The 20,957-nt window shown below is 39.8% G+C and overlaps 1 protein-coding gene across 1 annotated transcript; it reads right to left on the reverse strand.

Annotated features, from left to right (window-relative positions):
* Positions 1 to 1,472: 1,472 nt before the first annotated feature.
* On the reverse strand, positions 1,473 to 20,258 carry LOC139698458 (probable G-protein coupled receptor Mth-like 1). The gene is made up of 5 exons (XM_071597341.1): positions 19,476 to 20,258; positions 13,336 to 13,414; positions 11,350 to 11,534; positions 3,155 to 3,320; positions 1,473 to 2,106 (listed from the first exon to the last, which is right to left on the reverse strand). The coding sequence occupies exons 1-5, from the start codon at positions 20,227 to 20,229 to the stop codon at positions 1,863 to 1,865; spliced, it is 1,428 nt and encodes a 475-aa protein (XP_071453442.1). The 5' UTR covers positions 20,230 to 20,258; the 3' UTR covers positions 1,473 to 1,862.
* Positions 20,259 to 20,957: the final 699 nt, after the last annotated feature.

Here is a 20,957-nt window from a genome sequence, read left to right on the forward strand (position 1 = left end):
AAACATTCATGAAACTATCCCTTGGCGTGCTGCAATGGATGATTATTTCTGACCTTTTTAAATGCCCTCCTGATACTGTTTTACAGTTGAACGATTTATATGTCATCGAACTATGGTAATACTGTTGAGAAGTTTCTGTTATTTCTAACTTGAGGAAATGTTTCAAATGACTCATTTTAAAAATATTGCAGTTATTTCAGGCAATAGTTCTATTGAAACAATATCAACTAATATATCAGTACATTTTGACTCACTCACCTCATTCCCACTTTAAAGCTTAACTTTAGAGAAAACTAGAATCATGATATTCCTCGAGAATAAACACTTAATGCCATATTCATGGGAGGCATAATATCTTTTGCTTGTGTTCTTTATGCTCTCTCTCAAATGAGACATTTGCCTTTGCCTCCTGATATTCATTTCCACTTTGTAATCGTTCATTTTTTAAGAAAAAAATAACCGCTGGCCTACAGCATCGGGAAACACAAATGAATTTTTTGTAGCTAATATTTGAAGAGGATTTGACACTTGATGCAAAGCTTGTGGGCATATGAATCAATATGATTTAATTTGTCAACCATGCCAAAAGTATGCTATGAATAAGCTATGAATAACATTGAAAATATCAGAAACATATCACAGTAAGTACCTCAGCAAAGACCTCATTGTCAATACTATCATACGTTTAGTTTTGGATGAATGGTAGCATATTATTCCAATCATCTTAAACTTTTGCAATTCTTTTAATCTACTCTTTTTGTTCTTTTAGAAGGCCCATGTAATGTATTTTAAAGTTAGCCAAATGTTTACGGGGACTCATGCATCCCTGGGATTTTAACTAGCCATTCTTAGCTTTAAATTGGGTACATCTCCCAGGGACTGAACACCACTAGTTGGAAACTGAAAATTCACCAATGATAATTGTCATTAAAATTTGGATGTGAAAAGATGAGCAATGCAATTTGCCATGGGAGTGTCTTATTGAATGTGGATCACTCAGAAGTTCCAAACTTGATCCAACAATAAGTAATGGATAACATTTTATCTGTAGTGCTTAGATGTATGCATTATATCCTAAAATTGTTAACATTTTCTCTTTTAACGAGTGCCAGTTAGCTGTGGTTGATATATTTCCAAGGAAATAATGTGTGGATTAAAAATATCATTGTTATGATATCCATTGAACCACACTATTGATCAAATTAATATTTACTCTGGTAGAGTTTTTCTAAAACATGAAATGGCAGATGACGAAAATAAGTAAAGAATGACCTACTTAATTTGTTATGGTGAAGTAGAGAACAAAATGCCAGTTTAAATCAAGAAAAATTGACCCTGGCTGCTTATTTTTTTCAAGGGAATATAATTACATTTTGCATCTTAATATCATAAACTGCTCTAAAAAATCATCCAGTTCCTTTTCCAAACAGTTTATTTTCAATTATTTTGAACAGATCCAAATTCTCCCTGTTTTCACAGCAAATACTTAGGATGTCCACTACATTGTATCAGAATGGTAAATAAAATTAAATGTTCATGCATATATTTCACTTAATATAAGTGGTAACAAATAATTACATATAATGTTCCTCATTTAGAAACAATTCCGGAGTCCAGTGACCTTCTAGAATTCTTGCAGGCCTCCCCACCACACCACGCCAGCAAATGCAGGCATCTCAAGTGTACCATTGCTGGATTGAGTCATAATTATGTCACAGTGCTGAGGTCCCTGAGTGAAAGGGCTCAGAAAATGCATTCACTCACAAACATATGCACACCTTTGGTACAGTCCACACAATCCAACTTGCTATCATGTGACGTGCTCCATATATTTCACTTAAATTTTCTAACTTAAACTTTCATTAAATTACACTCAATGCAGTTTCTTGCACCTCATTGCTGGCTGGACAGAATTGAAGTCTTTTCAGCAGAATATGATGGATTCTATCTTTCCAGACCAAGATTACAAAAAATAAGATGCCTTGTAAAGTGTATCCTATATCAGAGATGTACCAGAAAACATCTGGACCACCAACAATCCAAGAGATGAGTTCCATCACAAAGTTGATGGACATGATGATGAACATCTTGAGGTACAGTATGTATCTGTAATGAAAAAGGAAAGTTTTGCTAGATGAGACAAGCAAACCAGTTACCCGAGTTAAAAGAAAAAAATTCCAAACCCTGCAGATAGCCCCTGGATAGATTTCTCTGCCCTTACATGGTCCCAAGTTGAGAAAAATAATAACCCTCATTCATGTGTCTGTAGAAATTCCTTTCGACATTGGTTTTCCCTGGGAAAATGTTCAGAGTATAGGGAGCACCGATGAATATTTGATCATAAAACCATGAGCTGATAAGGGAATTGTACCTTAACATTTTATCATTTTGATTCAAGTATTTATCAAAAAGGATAGAGAAATATTTTTGCACAAAATATATTGACAGTAAAATACTAAGAGATAAATAATAAAATCCCAGTGACATTTTAGATTTTTTTTAAGATATTGAATATGGTTATTAGCATCCATATATAGCTTCTCATGTACTATCAATTTTTCAAATGTAGCATTCAGTTTTAAATCATGTGGAGGAGGATCAACTCCTGAATCTAGAATAGTTGTTACCCCCCTAATATTTCCATTACACTAGGGTATTTAAAAGTTAACAGTTAAGTAGTTACTAAAAATGGTCAATTTCCTTGATCCATGATCCTTGATCCAGCTTTGGTCACAAAGAACTGACTATTTAATTGCATTTGAGAAACCATTTAATCACACATTTTGGGTTTGGCAGGAGGTGTTCTGTGGCATCACCAACATTTACATGCTGCGACCAAATGCTCAACACACACTGACTCCAATAAAATTCTCCAGTTAATTTGGAGATACTTTGTCCAACTTAAGCATTTCATGAATTAAACCTGCAACTAAGCTCATTCAATTAGGGCATAATGAGATTAACTCAGCTACATTTTTATTATTAAATCTGTATTTTGAGGATATTGGAAGGGGTTTTGAAGAGGCACCGGTTGTAGTTCTGGCATTAATCTGCACTCAAAGTAACATTTTCATGAATATTGTAGCCAAAGTCTGAAAATTTAGTAAGCTTCAAATTTTGCCATGGGGGCATTAATATATCCTTGGTTAAGTACCTTTTTGTGTTCTTTTCGTCCGGATTTGTACTCCCAGTGATCCTCAGCATGGCTGGCTCTTTCTTTCCCTTTGTTATCCTCACGGCCGTGACTATCAGCATGATGAGGTTCAATAATAATATGATTACCACTGGTGCATAGAAATAGATCAGTGCACCTCCCCTAGCTGCATTATAAAGAAAAAAGTATGGGTTTACTCTTAGTCTAAAGTAAGTTTACAAATGCATCCATAATCTCACAGTTCCGCGCAAACCAATTTTCCTTGAAAAATGGACAACTTCTGGTGTTGGGCAATTTACATACCTAACAAATTTTGTTGTCTCTGGCATAACTTAGTTAAATTTGCATAACATATTGAAATTATTGACTTTTTTATTCCACACACTTTATTTAAAAACACGACCCAGGTTTAGTCATTGAATATCAACATCTGGTGGTCCTCATAGAAGCAAACTTGGTACATATATATATATATATATATATATATATATGTGTGTGTGTGTGTGTGTGTGTGTGTATTTTTTTTTAAGGTAATCTACCAGTTAAGGTGGGTTTTTGGATGGACACAACTACCAAACAAATATTTTATTACTCCTAACAAAACACAAAATCCATCATCCTACTCTATATCAGGTCCCTCTTCATCTCTGAGTACTTTCTTCCTCCCTTCATCCCGTCCAACATCCCTTTCCTGTTCCTTCCCTTTCCTCTTTTGCCCAACATTCTCCCCTCTATCACAGTCTTCAACATCCCACTGCCGGTCAACACCCCCCTCATTCACTTTTCCTGCCTCCATAGGATTGCTCCCAACAAACCCCTCTCTTCGCCCACCATACCAAGTACTTCCTCATTTGTTTTCTTCTCTGTCCATTTCACCTTCTCCATTCTTCTCCACACCCATATTTCAAAAGCCTCCAGTCTACGTCTATCCTCCTGCTTCAATGACCACGTTTCCGCACCGTACATAGCTACGATCCATATCAAAGTTTTTACGAGTCTTTTCTTAATATCCTTACTCAACGTCCCCGTCATCAACTCCCTCCTCCTTGTGAAAGCCTCTTTGCCTAGCGCAATTCTTCTCCTTACGTCCCTACTACTTTGACCGTGTTGGTCCAAAACACTACCGAGATACGTAAACTGTTCTACCTGCTCTAGTTTTTGCCCTCCTATTTTAATGTTAAGCTTGGCCTTTTTCTTTCTAGAAAATCGCATAACCTTTGTTTTATTAATATTGATTCTCATCCCATACCTGTCGCACTGAATTTCCAATTCCCTAAACAATGCTTGCAGCCCCTTGGCTGACTGACAAACTAAAGCTTGATCATCAGCAAACCTAACTGAATTTACGAATTCCCCGCCCACTTTCATTCCTACCTCGAGTTCTTCCCATGCCTCTTTGATCTTTTCCTCTGCATACAGGTTGAACAGCAACGGTGATAATGGGCAACCCTGCCGTACACCCCTTCCTAACACTGCCCATCCGGACTCCCCGTTTCCCACCCGCACCTGAGCAGTCTGAGACATGTACAGGTTGCGGATTAGCCTCCTTTCCCTCCAGTCTATTCCTATTCTGCAATATACTCATTAGATATAAATACATATATATATATATACATATATATTTTATATATATATATATATATATATATATATATATATATATATACTCACATACATATATATAGTATATATATATATACATATATATATAGAAATTTGCCTTCCTCAATAGAACACTATTGAGGAAGGCAACGGGAAACCACCTCAAATATCATTCCCAAAATAAATATGATGGACTATACAGATATTTTGAGCCCTGGCAACTACGGGGCTCAACCCAATCAGCTGTGTGTCGTGCCCGGCAGCGGGGGAGGCAAGCCCTCTGCGGTCGTCATCCCACGAAACCCTTGAAGGGGAAGACCAGCAGCAGCAGGACAGAAGACGCAGGAGAAGAAGACCCAAAAAGGAGAGTAGTGGAGTGTATGAGTTAATGTTCTCAGAGTGTAATACTAAGTATGTATATCGAGCAAACAGGACGAAAATTTACAGAAGCAATAAAAGAACACCAAACATGCGCAAAGAATAAGAATATAGCATCCCTCTTTGCAAAGCACCTCATCGAGAATGACCACAAAAGTGACTTTGTGATTAAAATTCTTCATTTTGAAAACAAAGGACAAAGACTTGATGCTTTGGAGCAGTTGGAAATTTTGCAATACGTCTGTTGCAAAGATGAACTTGCCAACAAAATTTTGAAGCCCTGCCACTCCCCACTCCTAGATCTACCACTCTTCCAAGTCAACGATTGACACCAAAAGATGTAATTCTCTTTTCCTCCCACCTACATTTTAACCTTTATACCCCTCCACCCTCCCTATCCTTCCGTCTCTGACCAACCCTCCTTGCTCTGCTCAGAACGTATGTATACCAAGTTTGCTTCTATGATGACCACCTGATGATGATGTTCGTGGAACCTGGATCGTGTTTATAAATTAAGTGTGTGGAATTACAAAGTCTATAATTTCATTTCAATACATACCTAATTTTCGAAGAAACTAGGTTAATGAATGCTGAAATGGTTCAAAAGTTGAGTTGAAATTTGAGAAAGTACCAGAAGAGCATTGAAGTGCAAGACTGAATCAACCAGAATGTTGTTTTGAAAACAGGAAAATATGCTGGGAAACTGACAGACAGTCAAAAACTGATTGGTGAGTTCTAAGGGAAAAGTGAATGACATTCGGTGACTTACAAAGCTAAAAGACAATGCCATTCCAGATGGATATAACAAAAGTATATTGAGGGATTAAAGAGGAATAGAAAAATATCATGTTTTTGGAGAAGATTTTCTTTGGAATTAGAGAATCATCAGCTGAAAACGTCAATTGGTCTCCAGCAGTTCATCAGTGAATGATTTTAGAATTAGATAATACATTGAAATCTCGTTACTACGACACACTCGCTATTATGCCACTTTTGCTCGCTCCCGACAAAAATCAATACAAAATAAATTTACTATGCCACCCCCTACTCTCACTACTATGCCACTATTGTGTGAATGTTATAAGGCACGAGTCGTGAAAAAGTCTGTATTTCTGTGCAGTGTTCGATTATTACACTCATGTCTCAAAGGCAAAGCGATGAACTATAGCCCAGCTGCACACAACATAACTTAATACGAACGCGCGCAACAGTGAATTTTTTTTTAATTCAGCCGATAATATCACATCAGAAATGTATAATATCAGATCAGAAATGCAAGTGAACCTACTTTCCGCTGAAGGAGAAAAAGGAGATCATCAATGCTGCGAAGAAGGAGCCAAATCAGTCCAAGTTTGCCAGGGAGATTTGCAAGAAATGGAGCGTCGAAGTTAAGAGAACCACCGTGAAGGGCATTCCAGCAAGAAGGATGCAATCGAGGCAGCGATTAAAGCTTGAGTTCCATCGAAGCGCATGAAGTTGATGCACAACTCACGACCCGAAGCTTGAAGAGCGAGTGCTCATGTGGCTGAAGCAAGTTAGTGGACAGAATCTGCCTGTCAGCGGCGATCAACGAGAAGGCGATGAAACTGGCCGAGCTGATGCACATCCCGGACTTCATGGCGAGCGACGGTTGGTTAGACAATTTCAAGAAGTGCCTCGGCATCACATTCAAGACATGGCAGGGCAAAGCTGGAGCCGTGGATTCGCAATCCCTTCTTGAGTGGCAGCAACAGGTTCTCCGGCCCTCACTTGGGCAGGTCTCCACAGACGACGTCTTCAACCTGGACAAGGCGTGGATGATGGCGGAGCTGTTCGAGAAGACATTGCGTGCTTGAGAAGGACGACTCGGCCAGCAAGGACGCAGAGTGCTGGTCTGTCTCAATCACTTCTCTGGCCACCCTCTCCAGCTGAACAACATCCAACTGGTCTTCTCCCAACCTAACACGACAGCCAATTTGTAACCAATGGATCAAGGAATCATAAAGAACCTCAATTTTCACTACAAGAAGCTCCTGCTATGCCGCCGGCTTGAGGCCATGGACGAGGGAAAGGAGTTCAAGTTCACATTGCTTGATGCTCTACTAGCCACCCGGCATGCTTGGGAGCAGGTCGGCAAGTCAACAATTAGGAATTGTTTTACGAAGGCCAAGTTCATCAAAGAGATCCAAACTGAGACACAGGATGCAGAGCTGCTCTAGATCTAGGAAGCTCTGCCTGCCGAGGAAAAGATACTCAAGAACTGTCGAGATCGAGCTGTCTGACTTTCTCAAAGCTGACGAGCACCTCGCGACCGGCGGGTCTTTCTTGCTGGAGGAGATGCTGTGCAGTGCGGAGCTGGTGGAAAGCGAAGGCGATGAGATAACTGTTGAGGAAGCCCAGCACACTTGGAGCACCATCTGGAAGTTGATGCAACAGAGAAGCGGGAAGCCCAGTGGGACGCAAGCGTGCGATCGGCGAGATAAAGAGATGCACAAGATCCACCAAAAGAAGATGCGCCAGCCGACGATTCTTAAGAGCTTTGGATTGATGGGTAACTTGAGAAAATAAAGCTGTTCTTACAAACCCTCGTTACTATGACACTCTTGCTCGGTCCCTACAGGTGGCATAGTAACGAGATTTGAATATACATAAAATATATTCTGAAAAACTAGCTGAAAGAATGGAGTAGATAGCAAGAGACAGTTGTATGCTTAATTTAACAAATTTAATTTAAATTTATGAACATTGAGGCACAAAAAAAATCATATCCTCCCGTGCTTGTCTCTCTCCAGACATTTTGTTCTCACTCCACCAAAATCACCCCATTTTCATTAACGTAAGTCATAAAGGCATTTCATATACGCCCACAAATGTAATTTTTGTTCTTCATTTTTTGCTCCTCCTTCCACTTTCCACAACCATACAACCCCATCATTTCTCTCTCCTCAATCCTTACAAAATTGATATGCATTACTATTTAACCAAAACATTTTTGCCGAAGAACATTTTATGACAAAAAAACATTCATTCAGCAAGCCAGTCTATTACTTAGTGTTTAATAACAAAGCATTTTAATATATGAAGTATTTCAATAAAGACTCCTATTAACCTTTTCATTCCTGGTAATATTTGTTGCAATCATACAAAGCTCTCTCTCATTGAGATGCACCATTAAAATATTCAGAAGTAAACATTCGTCCCAATCCAGAGTGATAACGCACTGATATATTAAGTATAAAGATCTATTGTATTGGGATAATTTTTTAACTACGTAGATATATCGCCATAAACAAACAAATGGTATGGTGGTCCATTAGGTCAAGAGATGGGCTAAGGAGTATAGGGCGCTGAGTTCATACCCATGAAATGAATCTTAACATCCCAGATGCTCTTAATTTTGGGAAAAGAAAAGCCAGACATGTCCCTCGGGGCCATGTCTGGCAAATATGGAGACATCATTACTACAGTGCTTTTTTTGGCCAAAATTTCATGCCGATAAGCAGTGAAGTGAAGTGAAAAGCATTATCAAAAGAAGTGAATATAAAAACCATTATCAAAAGTAGTGAATGGAAAAAGCATGGTGCAAAAGCATTTGCAATGCAGTTTGACTAAAAATATGGGCTTGTTTTGTATTGCTTAACGCAAATGATGTTGAACTTTAAGTATTACTCTTTGCTAATTGTTTGACCTTATAGCAAGAACTCATGTTGAACTATACAGTGCACTATGCAAAATTACAAAATACACCATGCATGAATATTTTATGATCAATACTGCTATGATGGATTTTACTAGTGAACAGGGAGCTCTGAATCCATTAAGTTAACCTTTGAGCTGATTACTGTTGTGATTTCATCCCTTGATTTAAGGCTCGGGTGGTAATTACAAAATGTCTCTTATGACTGAGAATGCACATTGAAATAACCATCTTGCTGCTCGTATCATTCCCGAAATTGTTATGTAAGAAAGAGATTGACAGAAATGGCATATCTAAAAATTGGAAGGCATCATCACCCGCCTAGCTACTTCAATCCTCCTCATATGTCTCACCCTTTATTTTTAGAAATCTGACCCAAATGGAATGAAGTCATTTGTAGAACACCACGAAGATATAGTTTCATCCACCACAGCATTCATCTCAAAGGTAAGTTTTAGTGCATGAAGCTCACCCCAAAGTAAGTCCACTGGAATCTAAAATTAACATTTTAAGGATGGGGGGCACTTCCTTTTCATGTGTCACCATTAGTTTTCCCAATTAGCTCTCGTACTCAGAAATACACCACTTGGATTTCAGATGAAACGTTCTCCACCACCCAAGTTTCGAACCTTTCAAGGGAGCAGCTGTCCTAGAATGGCATCAGGCTTTAGGGGGAGGAGGCCATTTAATTCCTATTCTCTATGTTGGGGAGAGGAAGGGGTTATCTTGCGTAAGGTTTATTATTGCATTGTTTCAGCACTTTTTCACAAAAAATTGTAATTATCTGTGATTTACAAAATACACTTATTCAACTGCTCACTAATGAAACCATCATTAGAGAATTATTTAAGCCTTTCTCAGCCTGGTAAAAAAGTGGGAATTTTTATTTCATTTCACCATGAGTGCATTCCAATTTCACTGAAATAAAAAAATTAAATGCATAAAATGGGGGATCAGGTCTGCAGCTCTTAAAGTAAAATGTGGTGTACCACAGGACTCTGTGCTTGGCCCAGTACTTTTCATTATCATGATTAATGATTTGCCCTGTAATATGAAACCTAGATCTGTTTTATATGCTGATGACACTACTTTTGTACAAAAGTGTCAACATCCAGAAGATGCAAAGTTACGATCTAGCCCTACCCAAAAACAGGCTAAGGAATGGTTTGATGTTAATCATTTACAATTAAATACTAACAAAACTCAGCATATTGTGTGCAGTCTTAAATCAAAAACAACTAATATTGAAACTGCTAAAATACTAGGAATTTATATTGATACAAAACTTAATTGGGAGACTCACATCAGTCAGACCTGTAATAAACTTAGTAAAGCTGTTTATATGTTAAGAAAGCTCAACTTTATCATTTCAAATGAGTATCGTTTAACACTTTACCATGCCTTCTTTCAATGTCATTTGAATTATGGTGTTGAGTTATGGGGTCATTCCCCTCATGTTAAACAAATTTTGCTACTGCAAAAGAGAGCTATTCGCTCTCTTGCTAATATACCACCACGTGATTCCTGCAAACCTTTTTTTATTAGGTATAGAATCATGACTGTATTTTGTTTGTATATCTTTAAGGCTCTGATTCATGTGAAAGTTAATCTAGAAACTTACCAATTAAGATCCAACCTCCATAACTATTCCACAAGAGGTAAATCGAATCTAAATACTACTTATTGTAGATTGTCATCAACTTACAACACATTTCACAATATGAACATACGACTGTATAACTATCTGCCTACTCAGTTGAAATCAGATGGTATCCAGAGTTTCAAGAATAGGGTATATACCTGGTTACTTGCTCACCCACTTTACTCATTGGATGAATTCTTTTGTGACAATCTTCATCACATTTAAGAACTTATGTTTATATATTAAGTAATATTATGATTGACGACATTTAATATGGTTGTACCATTTTTAAAATGAATAAAGTATTATTATTATTATTATTAATTCTTACCAAGAGACAGAGGAGGAGTAAAAAAGTCAATAATGGCCTTTTTTAATTTAAGGGGAACCTCTAGGCTACCATAGCACCTATACTATATTTTATTGATACTATAAATGAAATACCACACATGTTTAACTGATGCATTGAAATGGCATATCTTCATCATTTCTGATGACTCCTAGTCTCCTACTGAGAATTTGTGTATCAAGGTCACCAGGCAACTGTGTACAGTGGTTCACAGCAAACAAAGGCTCGGATCCCATGAGACTCCTAATATATGCCTAAATCAGGATAGTTTACAATCATGGCAACATTTCAGAAGATTAACCATTAAACTTGTTCAGTAAAATATTACTTTCAGTAGGCTCTGCACATTTATTGGATTTTAATTGCATTCCTTGCCTTTAGAAGACAAGTTTTCTCATCATTCTTCGTGGCATACTCAAGTTAAAACTGCTGTCTATCACAGCCAATGACTATGATGAAAACATGAGAAACATGCAGAGGAAATGAAATCCATCCATAGAAACCTCTAAATGAACAACTATTTTCTGCTTTATATTCTAGGTACTTACTGAAGAACCAGCACCTTGGTTGTCCAAATCTAGGCCTCACCACATCCACCGACGGATTAAGATAAAAGTCCATGGCGACACCAATGGAAACAATCACCAATGGCACCCCCCATGCGTAAGTGGAATATGTTATGAACCACCTCTCTTCTTTTTTACTGGCTAGGCTTGGGTTAGGTTTCAGCTTCCTGAAATAAATTCATTGAAAATGTTGTTTGATGTATTTTTCTGGGGACAGAAATTTGTTCACCAGAAATCATCAATAGTTTATGATAATTAAACAGAAAATTTGGCATTTTCTGAAATTAATTCTCATTTCACAGGTAGAAGATTTGAATGGGTTCTATGACAGCTGTGGTCTTTGGCATTTTGCATGGCCCATGCTAAAATTTGAATTATTATAAAGGTAAAATGAATAGTCGTTAACTTAATATAACACAAGCTAATGCCTGCAAGAAAATTCTTTTTTAAGATTATGTAATGAAAGAGAGATAATATAGTAATAATTGTCACAAAGTATGCTACACTAAGATTTTTTAAGTCACTCTTAATTTAGGCTATAAAAGTACTCTAAGGGTTCAATCTAAAATCTTTCATGAACACTTGAGGCTATGTGGCATTCAATTCAGCAATGAATTATCCACTTACCCTATGACATGGTTCTTGGACAATAAAAGCTTGATAATGACTTTTCACTTTTGCCTGTATAGTGACATCTTGCCTATTCACATCCCTGCAATTTATTTTGAAATGGATGCATGATTGGAAGTCCCTTATTTTACCTTATGTATAATCCAGAGATTAACCTTTGGTGGTCCACCTTAAAATGATTTTGCAAATGACTCGTAATTATAGCAGTCCTGCTATAGGCATATGATATTTTACTTGTTATCTGAGATGTTGCTAAGGATTGAACTGACGTAGTTAAGGGACATAATCACAGCTTCCACATGCTTCAAATGAGGGATCGTAATTGCTACCGTCTTCTGTTTTGCCAGACACGAACACAAGGTGCTTATATTTATAAGTTATCAAACACCAAATTATTGAGTCATAGAGAAAGAGAGAAAGTAAGCAGCATCCTTGAGTGAAGAGTAAAGAAGTAGTAGTTGTAGTATTTAGGGGTGGCAACCGACAGCTGAGGTCATTTGCACCATAGGGGATGGATGGGAAAGGATGAAGGGTGGGGAGAGATCGGGCATCAGCATTAGCCTACTCTTAATAACGAAAGGCACCAAGGGGTCCGCAGGTTAATGTCCCATCCGACGGACGGCGTACTCACTCAAAGTGCTCTCCACAAAGCACCTCAAGTAGGGATCGAGATACCACCGAAAAATATTCAACACCACCGGGATATGAACCTGGGCCCTCTGGGTGAGAAGCCAGTACGATAGCCACCGCACCATCTTGATCCCCAAGAGTAAAGAAGAAATCAGGAAAAACTTTTCAGGTGGGGTTTAGTTTTGAATGACCAGAGGGCATGTCTGATGGGACTGGAGGTGAGAAGTGCAGATTTGGGAGTCTCGTGAGCGGTAGGAATGGATTGAGAGGAAAACTACCAAGAAGGGCTAGGTTTGAAGGTTTGGGTGGAGAGGAGATAGTTGGAATGAATTCAAAGAAGGCAGTAAAAACTGATGCTGGGCATATTGGGTGAAAATGGAATATTGAAGATGTTGATAGGGTGTAGGAAGTTGGTTAAGCTTGGTTGGTGTATGGGAAGACCAAGATCATGCATGGTTGACAAGATGCAGGGAGGTAGAAAGTGTGTGGAGTTTAAAATGAGCTTAATAGAATCAGTATGTTAGGGCATTTAGTGTCATTTAAAGTGCAGATTAAAAGTTAACCAGTGCTAAGCCACTGGTTGAAAACCTACTTTTAACAGTAACTACTGCCAATAATAAATGAAAAGCATCTGACAAATAGCTTTTTCCTATTTCACAATTGCAACACTGTATCTCATAATTGATATTTTATCAGTATAATCCTCACCTGAATGCATTACAGCTGTCAAAACACATTGTATTCAACCAGAAGAAGGCTGCATGGAAAGAAAACTGCATGACATATGCTGTAAAGGTTGAAAAAAATTTCATTATTCTTATAATCTTCCTCTGATGTTGGAATTAGTTTTTTGTGCATCCGTTATGATATCAAATGTGAAGGAATGTCTAGTTCACTATAATTTACTCTTCTATAAATTCACTTATTAAGTTTAATGAAAACAAAATGTCTGCATATTATTTACATTACTCATAAAAATACAATGCAGAATTACAATCACCACTTTTAATTCAAAGAATATTAATGCAAAGAATTCCTTGCTAGTTTTTTGATTTAAGGGAAATAATTAATAAATTATGTGACTTCAGACTTCAAAATGAACTTTAAAGACCAATTAGGATGATTTATGCAAGTTAATTTTACATGAACATAACACAACACATTCCTTTGGACATGCAATTGTTTTTAGATTAATTATTAGGAAATATATTAAAACATGCACATTCCTGTAGCACTAATTTTTATGAGGAAATAAAAGGTTCCTTTTTGAAAAAAATGGTAAAACATATTAGTACACTCCATATGAATAAATGAAAGTAATCTAGTGGAAGATGCAGTTATAAGCTGTATACCTAGGCAATATATTTCAAAATATCAACTAAAATTTCTTATATTTTGTTCACTCTATTGAAAGCTGAAACCATCAATTTTTTTTAATCATCAAAATGTGATAAATAAAACAGTTTCTGGTATCACTCGGTGGAAAATTTCAACATTGAAATTGAAATTAAACCACTAGGCTTTTCTGATGTTGTTATACTTGATGATGTTATACCATAATGAAACCTAGGTAGTAAATAAAAATGTTTTCTATGTGGAAAAGCTTAGTGGTTTAATTTCAATTTTCATCAAAATGTACGAGGGTCATCCGGAAAGTAGTACCCGTTCGTGAAATAAAGACACAAAAGTAAATATTAACAAACATAAAAAATTTTATTTGAAAGAGGATACTTTAAACTACTTCTCAACATAATCTCCAAGCAAATTAAGGCATTTGTCATAACGTGTGACAAGTTTCTGTATTCCTGCTGCATAGTCCTTCGCCGCCAGCTCATTGAGATATGCGAGGGACCCATCTTGCACAAATTTTTGCATAATGCAGATGGTGTTTAACAATTTCATGAACAATTGTTCGAGAAACATTGGGAAAATGCTCACAGATGTCATCAATTGTGACGCGCCGATCGTTCCTCACGAATTCGTCAACTGAGCTCACCAGTTGGTCTGTAATGACAGACGGTCTCCCCGAACGCTCATCGTCGTGTGTGTTCCCCCTCCCCATGTTGAAGTTGCGACACCACCGCCGAACAGACGACTCGTCCATTACATTGTCTCCATACACCTCCTTTAATTGGCGATGAATATCACATGGGCGAACGTTTCTTGCATTGAGGAATTTAATCACTGCCCTCACTTCACAACTGGCGGCGTTCTCAATATTTTTAAACATTGTAAACAATCACAGAAACAACACAGGCAATGCTAGCGTCACGCAACTTGGCTCAGAGAAGGCAGACAAGCCACTGAAGCTATCTGACCTCGTCCAGCGGCTACTCGCGTCGTCAGCACTTCATGCGGCACGAACGGGTACTACTTTCCGGATGACCCTCGTATGTAATATGCCAGCAAAGAAATGGTTAAAAATTTCAGGCATTTCATCTTGCTAAAGTTAACTTTTGGGAGACTCCTGAATATTCTTGAATTTTATGCTGACTTTTCTCCCCCCATATTCAAGACTAAATTCATCTCTGTGCATTGAAACAGTTGACCACTATTGAGACTACAACCTTACTGCCTCCAATGCGCTTTCTAATATACATATAAACAATACAGTAAATCAAAAATAATAATACTACGTTACATAAGAGATAATAAGGATTAAGCAACATGACAATGCTATTAGGAACTAATTAAGTATTTATAATAAGCAACTGCTAGAGTGCTGGGATTTTTGACACATATGTTAAAATTAATTCTTGCTGCTGCCATCAGTTTTACATCGACAGTTAATATGTGAAGCCAGTAACAACTTCCCCATATTTTTAGAATCATGAATTACCTGCAATAAAATGCAGCAGTTCTTTTTTTCTGGACTAAGACCATGGGTGAAGATTACCTGCTGGATGCAGTTGCTAATAGCATCAAAGTACAGATAAAATTACAATCCAGCAAATCTACATCTACTTACATATCTACATAATACCCCGCAAGCCACCGCGAGGGCGTGTGGGTCACCAACCGTAAAAAGGAAAAATACCCCATGCAAAACAACAACGTGGAAAATTACACCCACAGCAGCGCACCTACTCATGCAAAAATCCCTTCATTCAACACTCATGCAAACACATATACCGCAAAACAATAAAAAAACTGCCCCCCAGGAAGCAGCACGAAAGCCATCCAACAACACGCAAGCCAGGACACAACAAGCAAGAATGTGAGACACCACTACCGCATAAACATTCACCACAAAACACCCTACCCCCCGCGGAGACTGTAAAAGGCAGGGAATGCGACCCAACGTTGCAGGTAGTTCCCCCCCGCGCAGAGGGACGAGGGATTGAAAGGGAGACTTAAAAACAGATGAACAGAACACTAATGAGGTCATACGGAAAGAATGGGTTATTATAACAAAACACACAAGGTTAGTGGAAGGGCATGCATTTAAGTAGAACTAATTATTCTTTAGACGCTGAGGGTGGCAGTTCAAAACACAGAGTCCCCCGAATAATCTGAAAGTGTTTCCTACATTGTACACAACCCATGACGCTAATTTCTTTTTCCCAATTGACCTAATTTGGGCAAAGTATTTGATGAATATTCCAACACCGAGAGTTCCCAGAAGATTATCAGTTAGAGAACACCTTCCAAAGTGTTGAAAAGTAATGTCTTTCTAGGCATTAAAACGAAAAAAATCAAATTCTACAGGATGGAAAAAAGTCCAAAATGCAACGCACAAGGCCTACATTTTCAAGTGGAATTTGGTTTAACTGAGAAGTTCATTACCCAGTATAATTAAAACTGAGAATATGAAGAATACTATTGAGCCCCTTAGGCTTTTGCCTCATTATTACAAATAAAATTATACCTGTGCAGTTACCCAGAATGCTTCCCACTTTATGATACTAACCGTTCCAACAAAAGCACGAAAGCCATCCAACAACACGCAAGCCAGGACACAACAAACAAGAATGCGAAACTCCACCCCCATACAGCATGCAACACAAAGCACTCTACCCCCCGAGGAGACTCTAAAAGGCAGGGAATGGGACCCAATGTTGCAGGTAGCAGGAATTTCCCCCGCGGAGAGGGACGAGGGATTGAAAGGGAGACTTAAAAACAGATGAACAGAACAAGAATGAGGTCATTCGGAAAGAATGGGTTATGATATTAAAACACACGAGGTTAGTGAAAGAACATGCATATAAGAAAAATTAATTATTTTTTAGTCGCTGAGGGTGGCAAGTGGAATTTTTGCTATTTATAACCCTGCAGTTGCTATCCCGTATTGTCCGTGGGAAGGAGTCCTTGCGTCGGCTAGTTCTGGCATCTATTTCCCGAATTTTACATGCATGATCCAAGCGACCAATGTATGTAGGAGTACGAATAGTTTGGCGAGACCTCGGTGCTGAAACATGCGGATCTGAATTTATTTAATAATTTCAATCTTGCATTGAATCGTCTCTCTGCCAATGATTCCCACCCCAAATCCAGGAGCATTTCGGTGACACTTTGTGTTTTATCGTAGGAATATTTTACAAAACGTGCTACCCGGCGTTGAACATTCTCAATTTCCCGAATGAGACCTTTTTCACTCGGATCCCACACGCTGCATGCGTATTCTAAATGAGGCCTTACAAGAGCGTGGTAACAACGTTCCTTGACCTTCGAGTCACTTTTGCCGACAATGCGTCTAATGAATCCCAATTTTTTATATGCTTGACCGCAGACTTTACGTATGTGAGTCCCCCAAGTTAAGTCTTTTTTGAATGTAACACCAAGGTATTTCACCGTATCAACTACTGCTAGGTCACCTCCAGCTAATTTGTAAGCAAATCCCGTTGATCTTATAAAGAAATTTTCCACTGAACATTTATTATAATTTAGTGTCAATCCCCAGTTAGAACACCATTTAGTAATGCAATCTAAATCCTGCTCTAGAATAAAACGATCCTCATCCCCAGATATCTCCCGATAGATCACCGTGTCATCCACGAACATCCTAATTTTACTTTTCACTTTCGGGTTCAAATCGTTAACAAAAATCAAGAAAAGCTACGGCCCGATCACACTTCCCTGAGGTACCCCCGACGTGACTCGAACACTGTCGGAACTAGCGCCATCAAGGACTACCCTCTGTTCCCGCTCTGAAAGAAAATCTTTAGCCCAATTTATTGCGCCTTTGTTTATACCCACGACCTTTAATTTATGAATGAGTTTACCATGTGGAACCTTATGAAATGCCTTTTGAAAATCTAAGAAGATGGCATCCACTTGCCTACCTCTCTCACCCGATAAAAGTAAATCATGTGTAAATAATCCTAATTGGGTCTCGCAGGAGCGGGTTTTCCTGAATCCGTGTTGATTGTCACTTAAAAAGTTAATATTGTCAAGGTGTCTCATTATTGAACTGACAATTGTGCTCTAAGATTTTACAACAGATAGAAGTGAGAGATATAGGTCTGTAATTACTGGGATCCTCCCTGTCACCACTTTTAAAAATAGGCGTTATTTGCGCGGTTTTCCAAATCTTAGGTACTTTGCACTCTGTGAGGGATTTGTTAAATATAAATTCAAGGTACGGGGCAATGTTTGGAGCTAAATGTTTTATCACCCTAACTGGTATATTTTCGGGACCCGGGGATTTGTTGGGTTTAATCTCATTAAGCAATTTTAGACTTCCTTGTTGGTCCACTGTTATTTTTTTCCAAATATTGTTTGGAGTTAAATTATTTTTGTTGCTAGTTCTTCCTTTCCTTCCTCCAATTGAAACGCATACTAGCCAACAAATCACAGTCAATGTGAAATATTTTGAACATAAGACATGTGAAATTCACACACTGACGGTTGGAGAACTATTTCCTTCCCCCTGCCAACATTCATTTCACTAAGTTTTCATGAACAGAACATCGCAGCACTTAGGACTTAAAATGGTTCTCCAAAGGCATCAGCTGAGCTTTGAACTCAAAACCCTCGAGTTAGCAGCTGAAAACTCCAGCCATTATGCTACCACACCATTGAAACATACTATCTTTTTGAAAGACCAAGGATGATCTTAGAGAAGTAAAGAAAATGTCGGTGCTATTGAGAAAATGAACGGAGAAGCAGAGAACAGGACAGTTTTGAGGGCTTCCTCACACAAATTATCAGTTTGATAATACTTGATAATGATAAGGACCCTTAAATTTTATTGAAGAACATGGCAAATTTTTCAAATACATCTCACTGGAAGTAGCTTTCACAAGACGATGCATGTAGGAGAATTTTCAGTATGAAGAAGTGCTATGCATATAAGGGAAGGAGAAAGGGTTATGGGAGATATCAAAAGGAGACAAGAAAAATGGTACCAGAGCAGTTTGTTTGGAGTTGAAATGCTGAAGACTAATAGGAGTAAAAAATGTGAAAGAAATTCAGTTAAGTATATAAAAAATACCCTTCCTTAATCCCATGCTGTCTGTGAACTTGTGTTTATCAGTATTCTATGGAAATTATTGTTACCATTGATAACACATGGAGATACTGAAACCATATCAGTTAGGTTTTTATTTAGGAGAAACCACTCTAATCCAATCGCCATCGTAGAGACGAAAAGAACAAAGCTCTTCCCATCCTGCTGAGTTCCTAGCGGTAAGAATATCTATTTGAACTCACTTCGGCGTTACTGCATTCTATATTGGTCACTCACCTGGGAAAATAATTTTGGGTCGCGAACTGTCGCACCCGATTGGTAGACTAACAATGACAACAATTGCACCACAAGCAGAATTGCATGGACGGATATTCGGAATTGCCGATCGGTGTCGGAGGGTATTAGCTATCGATGGGGGTTCAAGCACGAGGAGCCCCACCTGAAGCGATGCAGTTGTTCACCGTCAAGGCCTCGCCAGTCAGCTGCACCATGGCGAGGAACACACATCCCATCACGAGGCTGGTGATGAGGCACATGACGCTCCGCCCGTGCAGACTGTTCCTGAGGTCGGGGACCAAAGCAAACGAGAAGAAGGTGACCAGGAGGAAGGATGTGGAGAGCAGGAGCAGCAGTGGGAACGAGAGGGAGAGCCATTGGGGCGCACCGCCCCCCCACCCAGAGTGCCTCGCCCTGCCGCACAAGAGGGGTAGATAAGTGCCCTTCGGGGACACGTAGTCGAGGCAGAAGTCCGAGGGATGGAAGGAGCTGTGGTTCCTCAGGGGCAGGGACAGCGTGCCGTCGGAGGCCCTCACGAAGAAGTGGTCCTCGGGGCGCTCGCCTGGGTCCAGCATCGTCATGCCGACGCAGCTGAGGCCGTAAAGGACGCCGAATCTCTCGTCCGCGTCGATCGTCCGGGAGTTCGCTCCGTCGTCATCCGTCACGTTCGGGCTGAAGAAGTGCGATTCCATCGGCACGCAACCCCCGACGCCGTCCAGGGACTCGCCCACGGGGCAGCACTTGCGCAGGCAGGGATTCTCGAGCAGGCAAGGGCAGCCCCTGTACAGGCCCCAGCCGCCGGCGGCCCTCCGTCCGTCGTGCAACCAGTAGGTGCCCGGAGGGTAGAGGGACCCCCCCACGGGGTCCCAGACGCTTCCATTCTCGAAGACGCTGGGGTAGTGTACGGTGACGCTCATCGAGACCTCGCAAGGGGGGGAGGCGGCGGTGGTGGTCCCCGCCCCCGGCAGCCTTTCGGCTCCGATGACGGCGAGCGCCGACAGCGAGAGAAAGAGGGCGGCCGAGGGCATGGCCGCGCAAGGGGAAGGGCCGGTCCCCCCCCCAGTGGCCCCCGAAGTGTAGTAGTCCGCACTCTCACTTACAACACACGCGTGTGGGACGCCCGCCGCGTGAGAATCGCCTGAAGGACTGCACAAGAAGGGGAATAACGAGGAGTCGGGGAGATGGAGGGGTAGGCCCTCCGGCGCATGCGCGGCGGTGGCAAGCGAAATGGGGGGCGGGGAAGGAGTCGAGGACGCGAAGGGAAGAACGGAGGGAGAGAAGAAAGAAACGGAGAGAGAGAGAGGGCTGGTAGAACGGGAGTGGGTGGGGTTAAAGGCAGGCCAGGGCTAAATATGTACGGAGGAATGGAGAGATATGGATACGTATATATAAAAGCGTTGGTTTTCCGAGAAAATTGGATGGTTTCTGAGAACGTTGGAGGCGTTAAGTTGCGAAGGGTAAGTTACGAAGGAGGAGGATTATGAAATGATTCCCATTCCACTCGATCCTAGAGGTCAAACGCTGCTTCTTTCGCAGCGTAGGGAGAGATGATTTATGGGACCAAGCTACCGCCATTGAAGCGGGGCGGCCGGTTTAACGGCTCCCACCCGCCTCCGACTTCCCTTTCAAAGCAAGAAAGCCATCT

This window comes from Hetaerina americana, unplaced genomic scaffold, assembly GCF_022747635.1.
Source record: "Hetaerina americana unplaced genomic scaffold, ioHetAmer1.1.p SCAF_86, whole genome shotgun sequence".
Taxonomy (NCBI): Eukaryota; Metazoa; Arthropoda; class Insecta; order Odonata; family Calopterygidae; genus Hetaerina; species Hetaerina americana.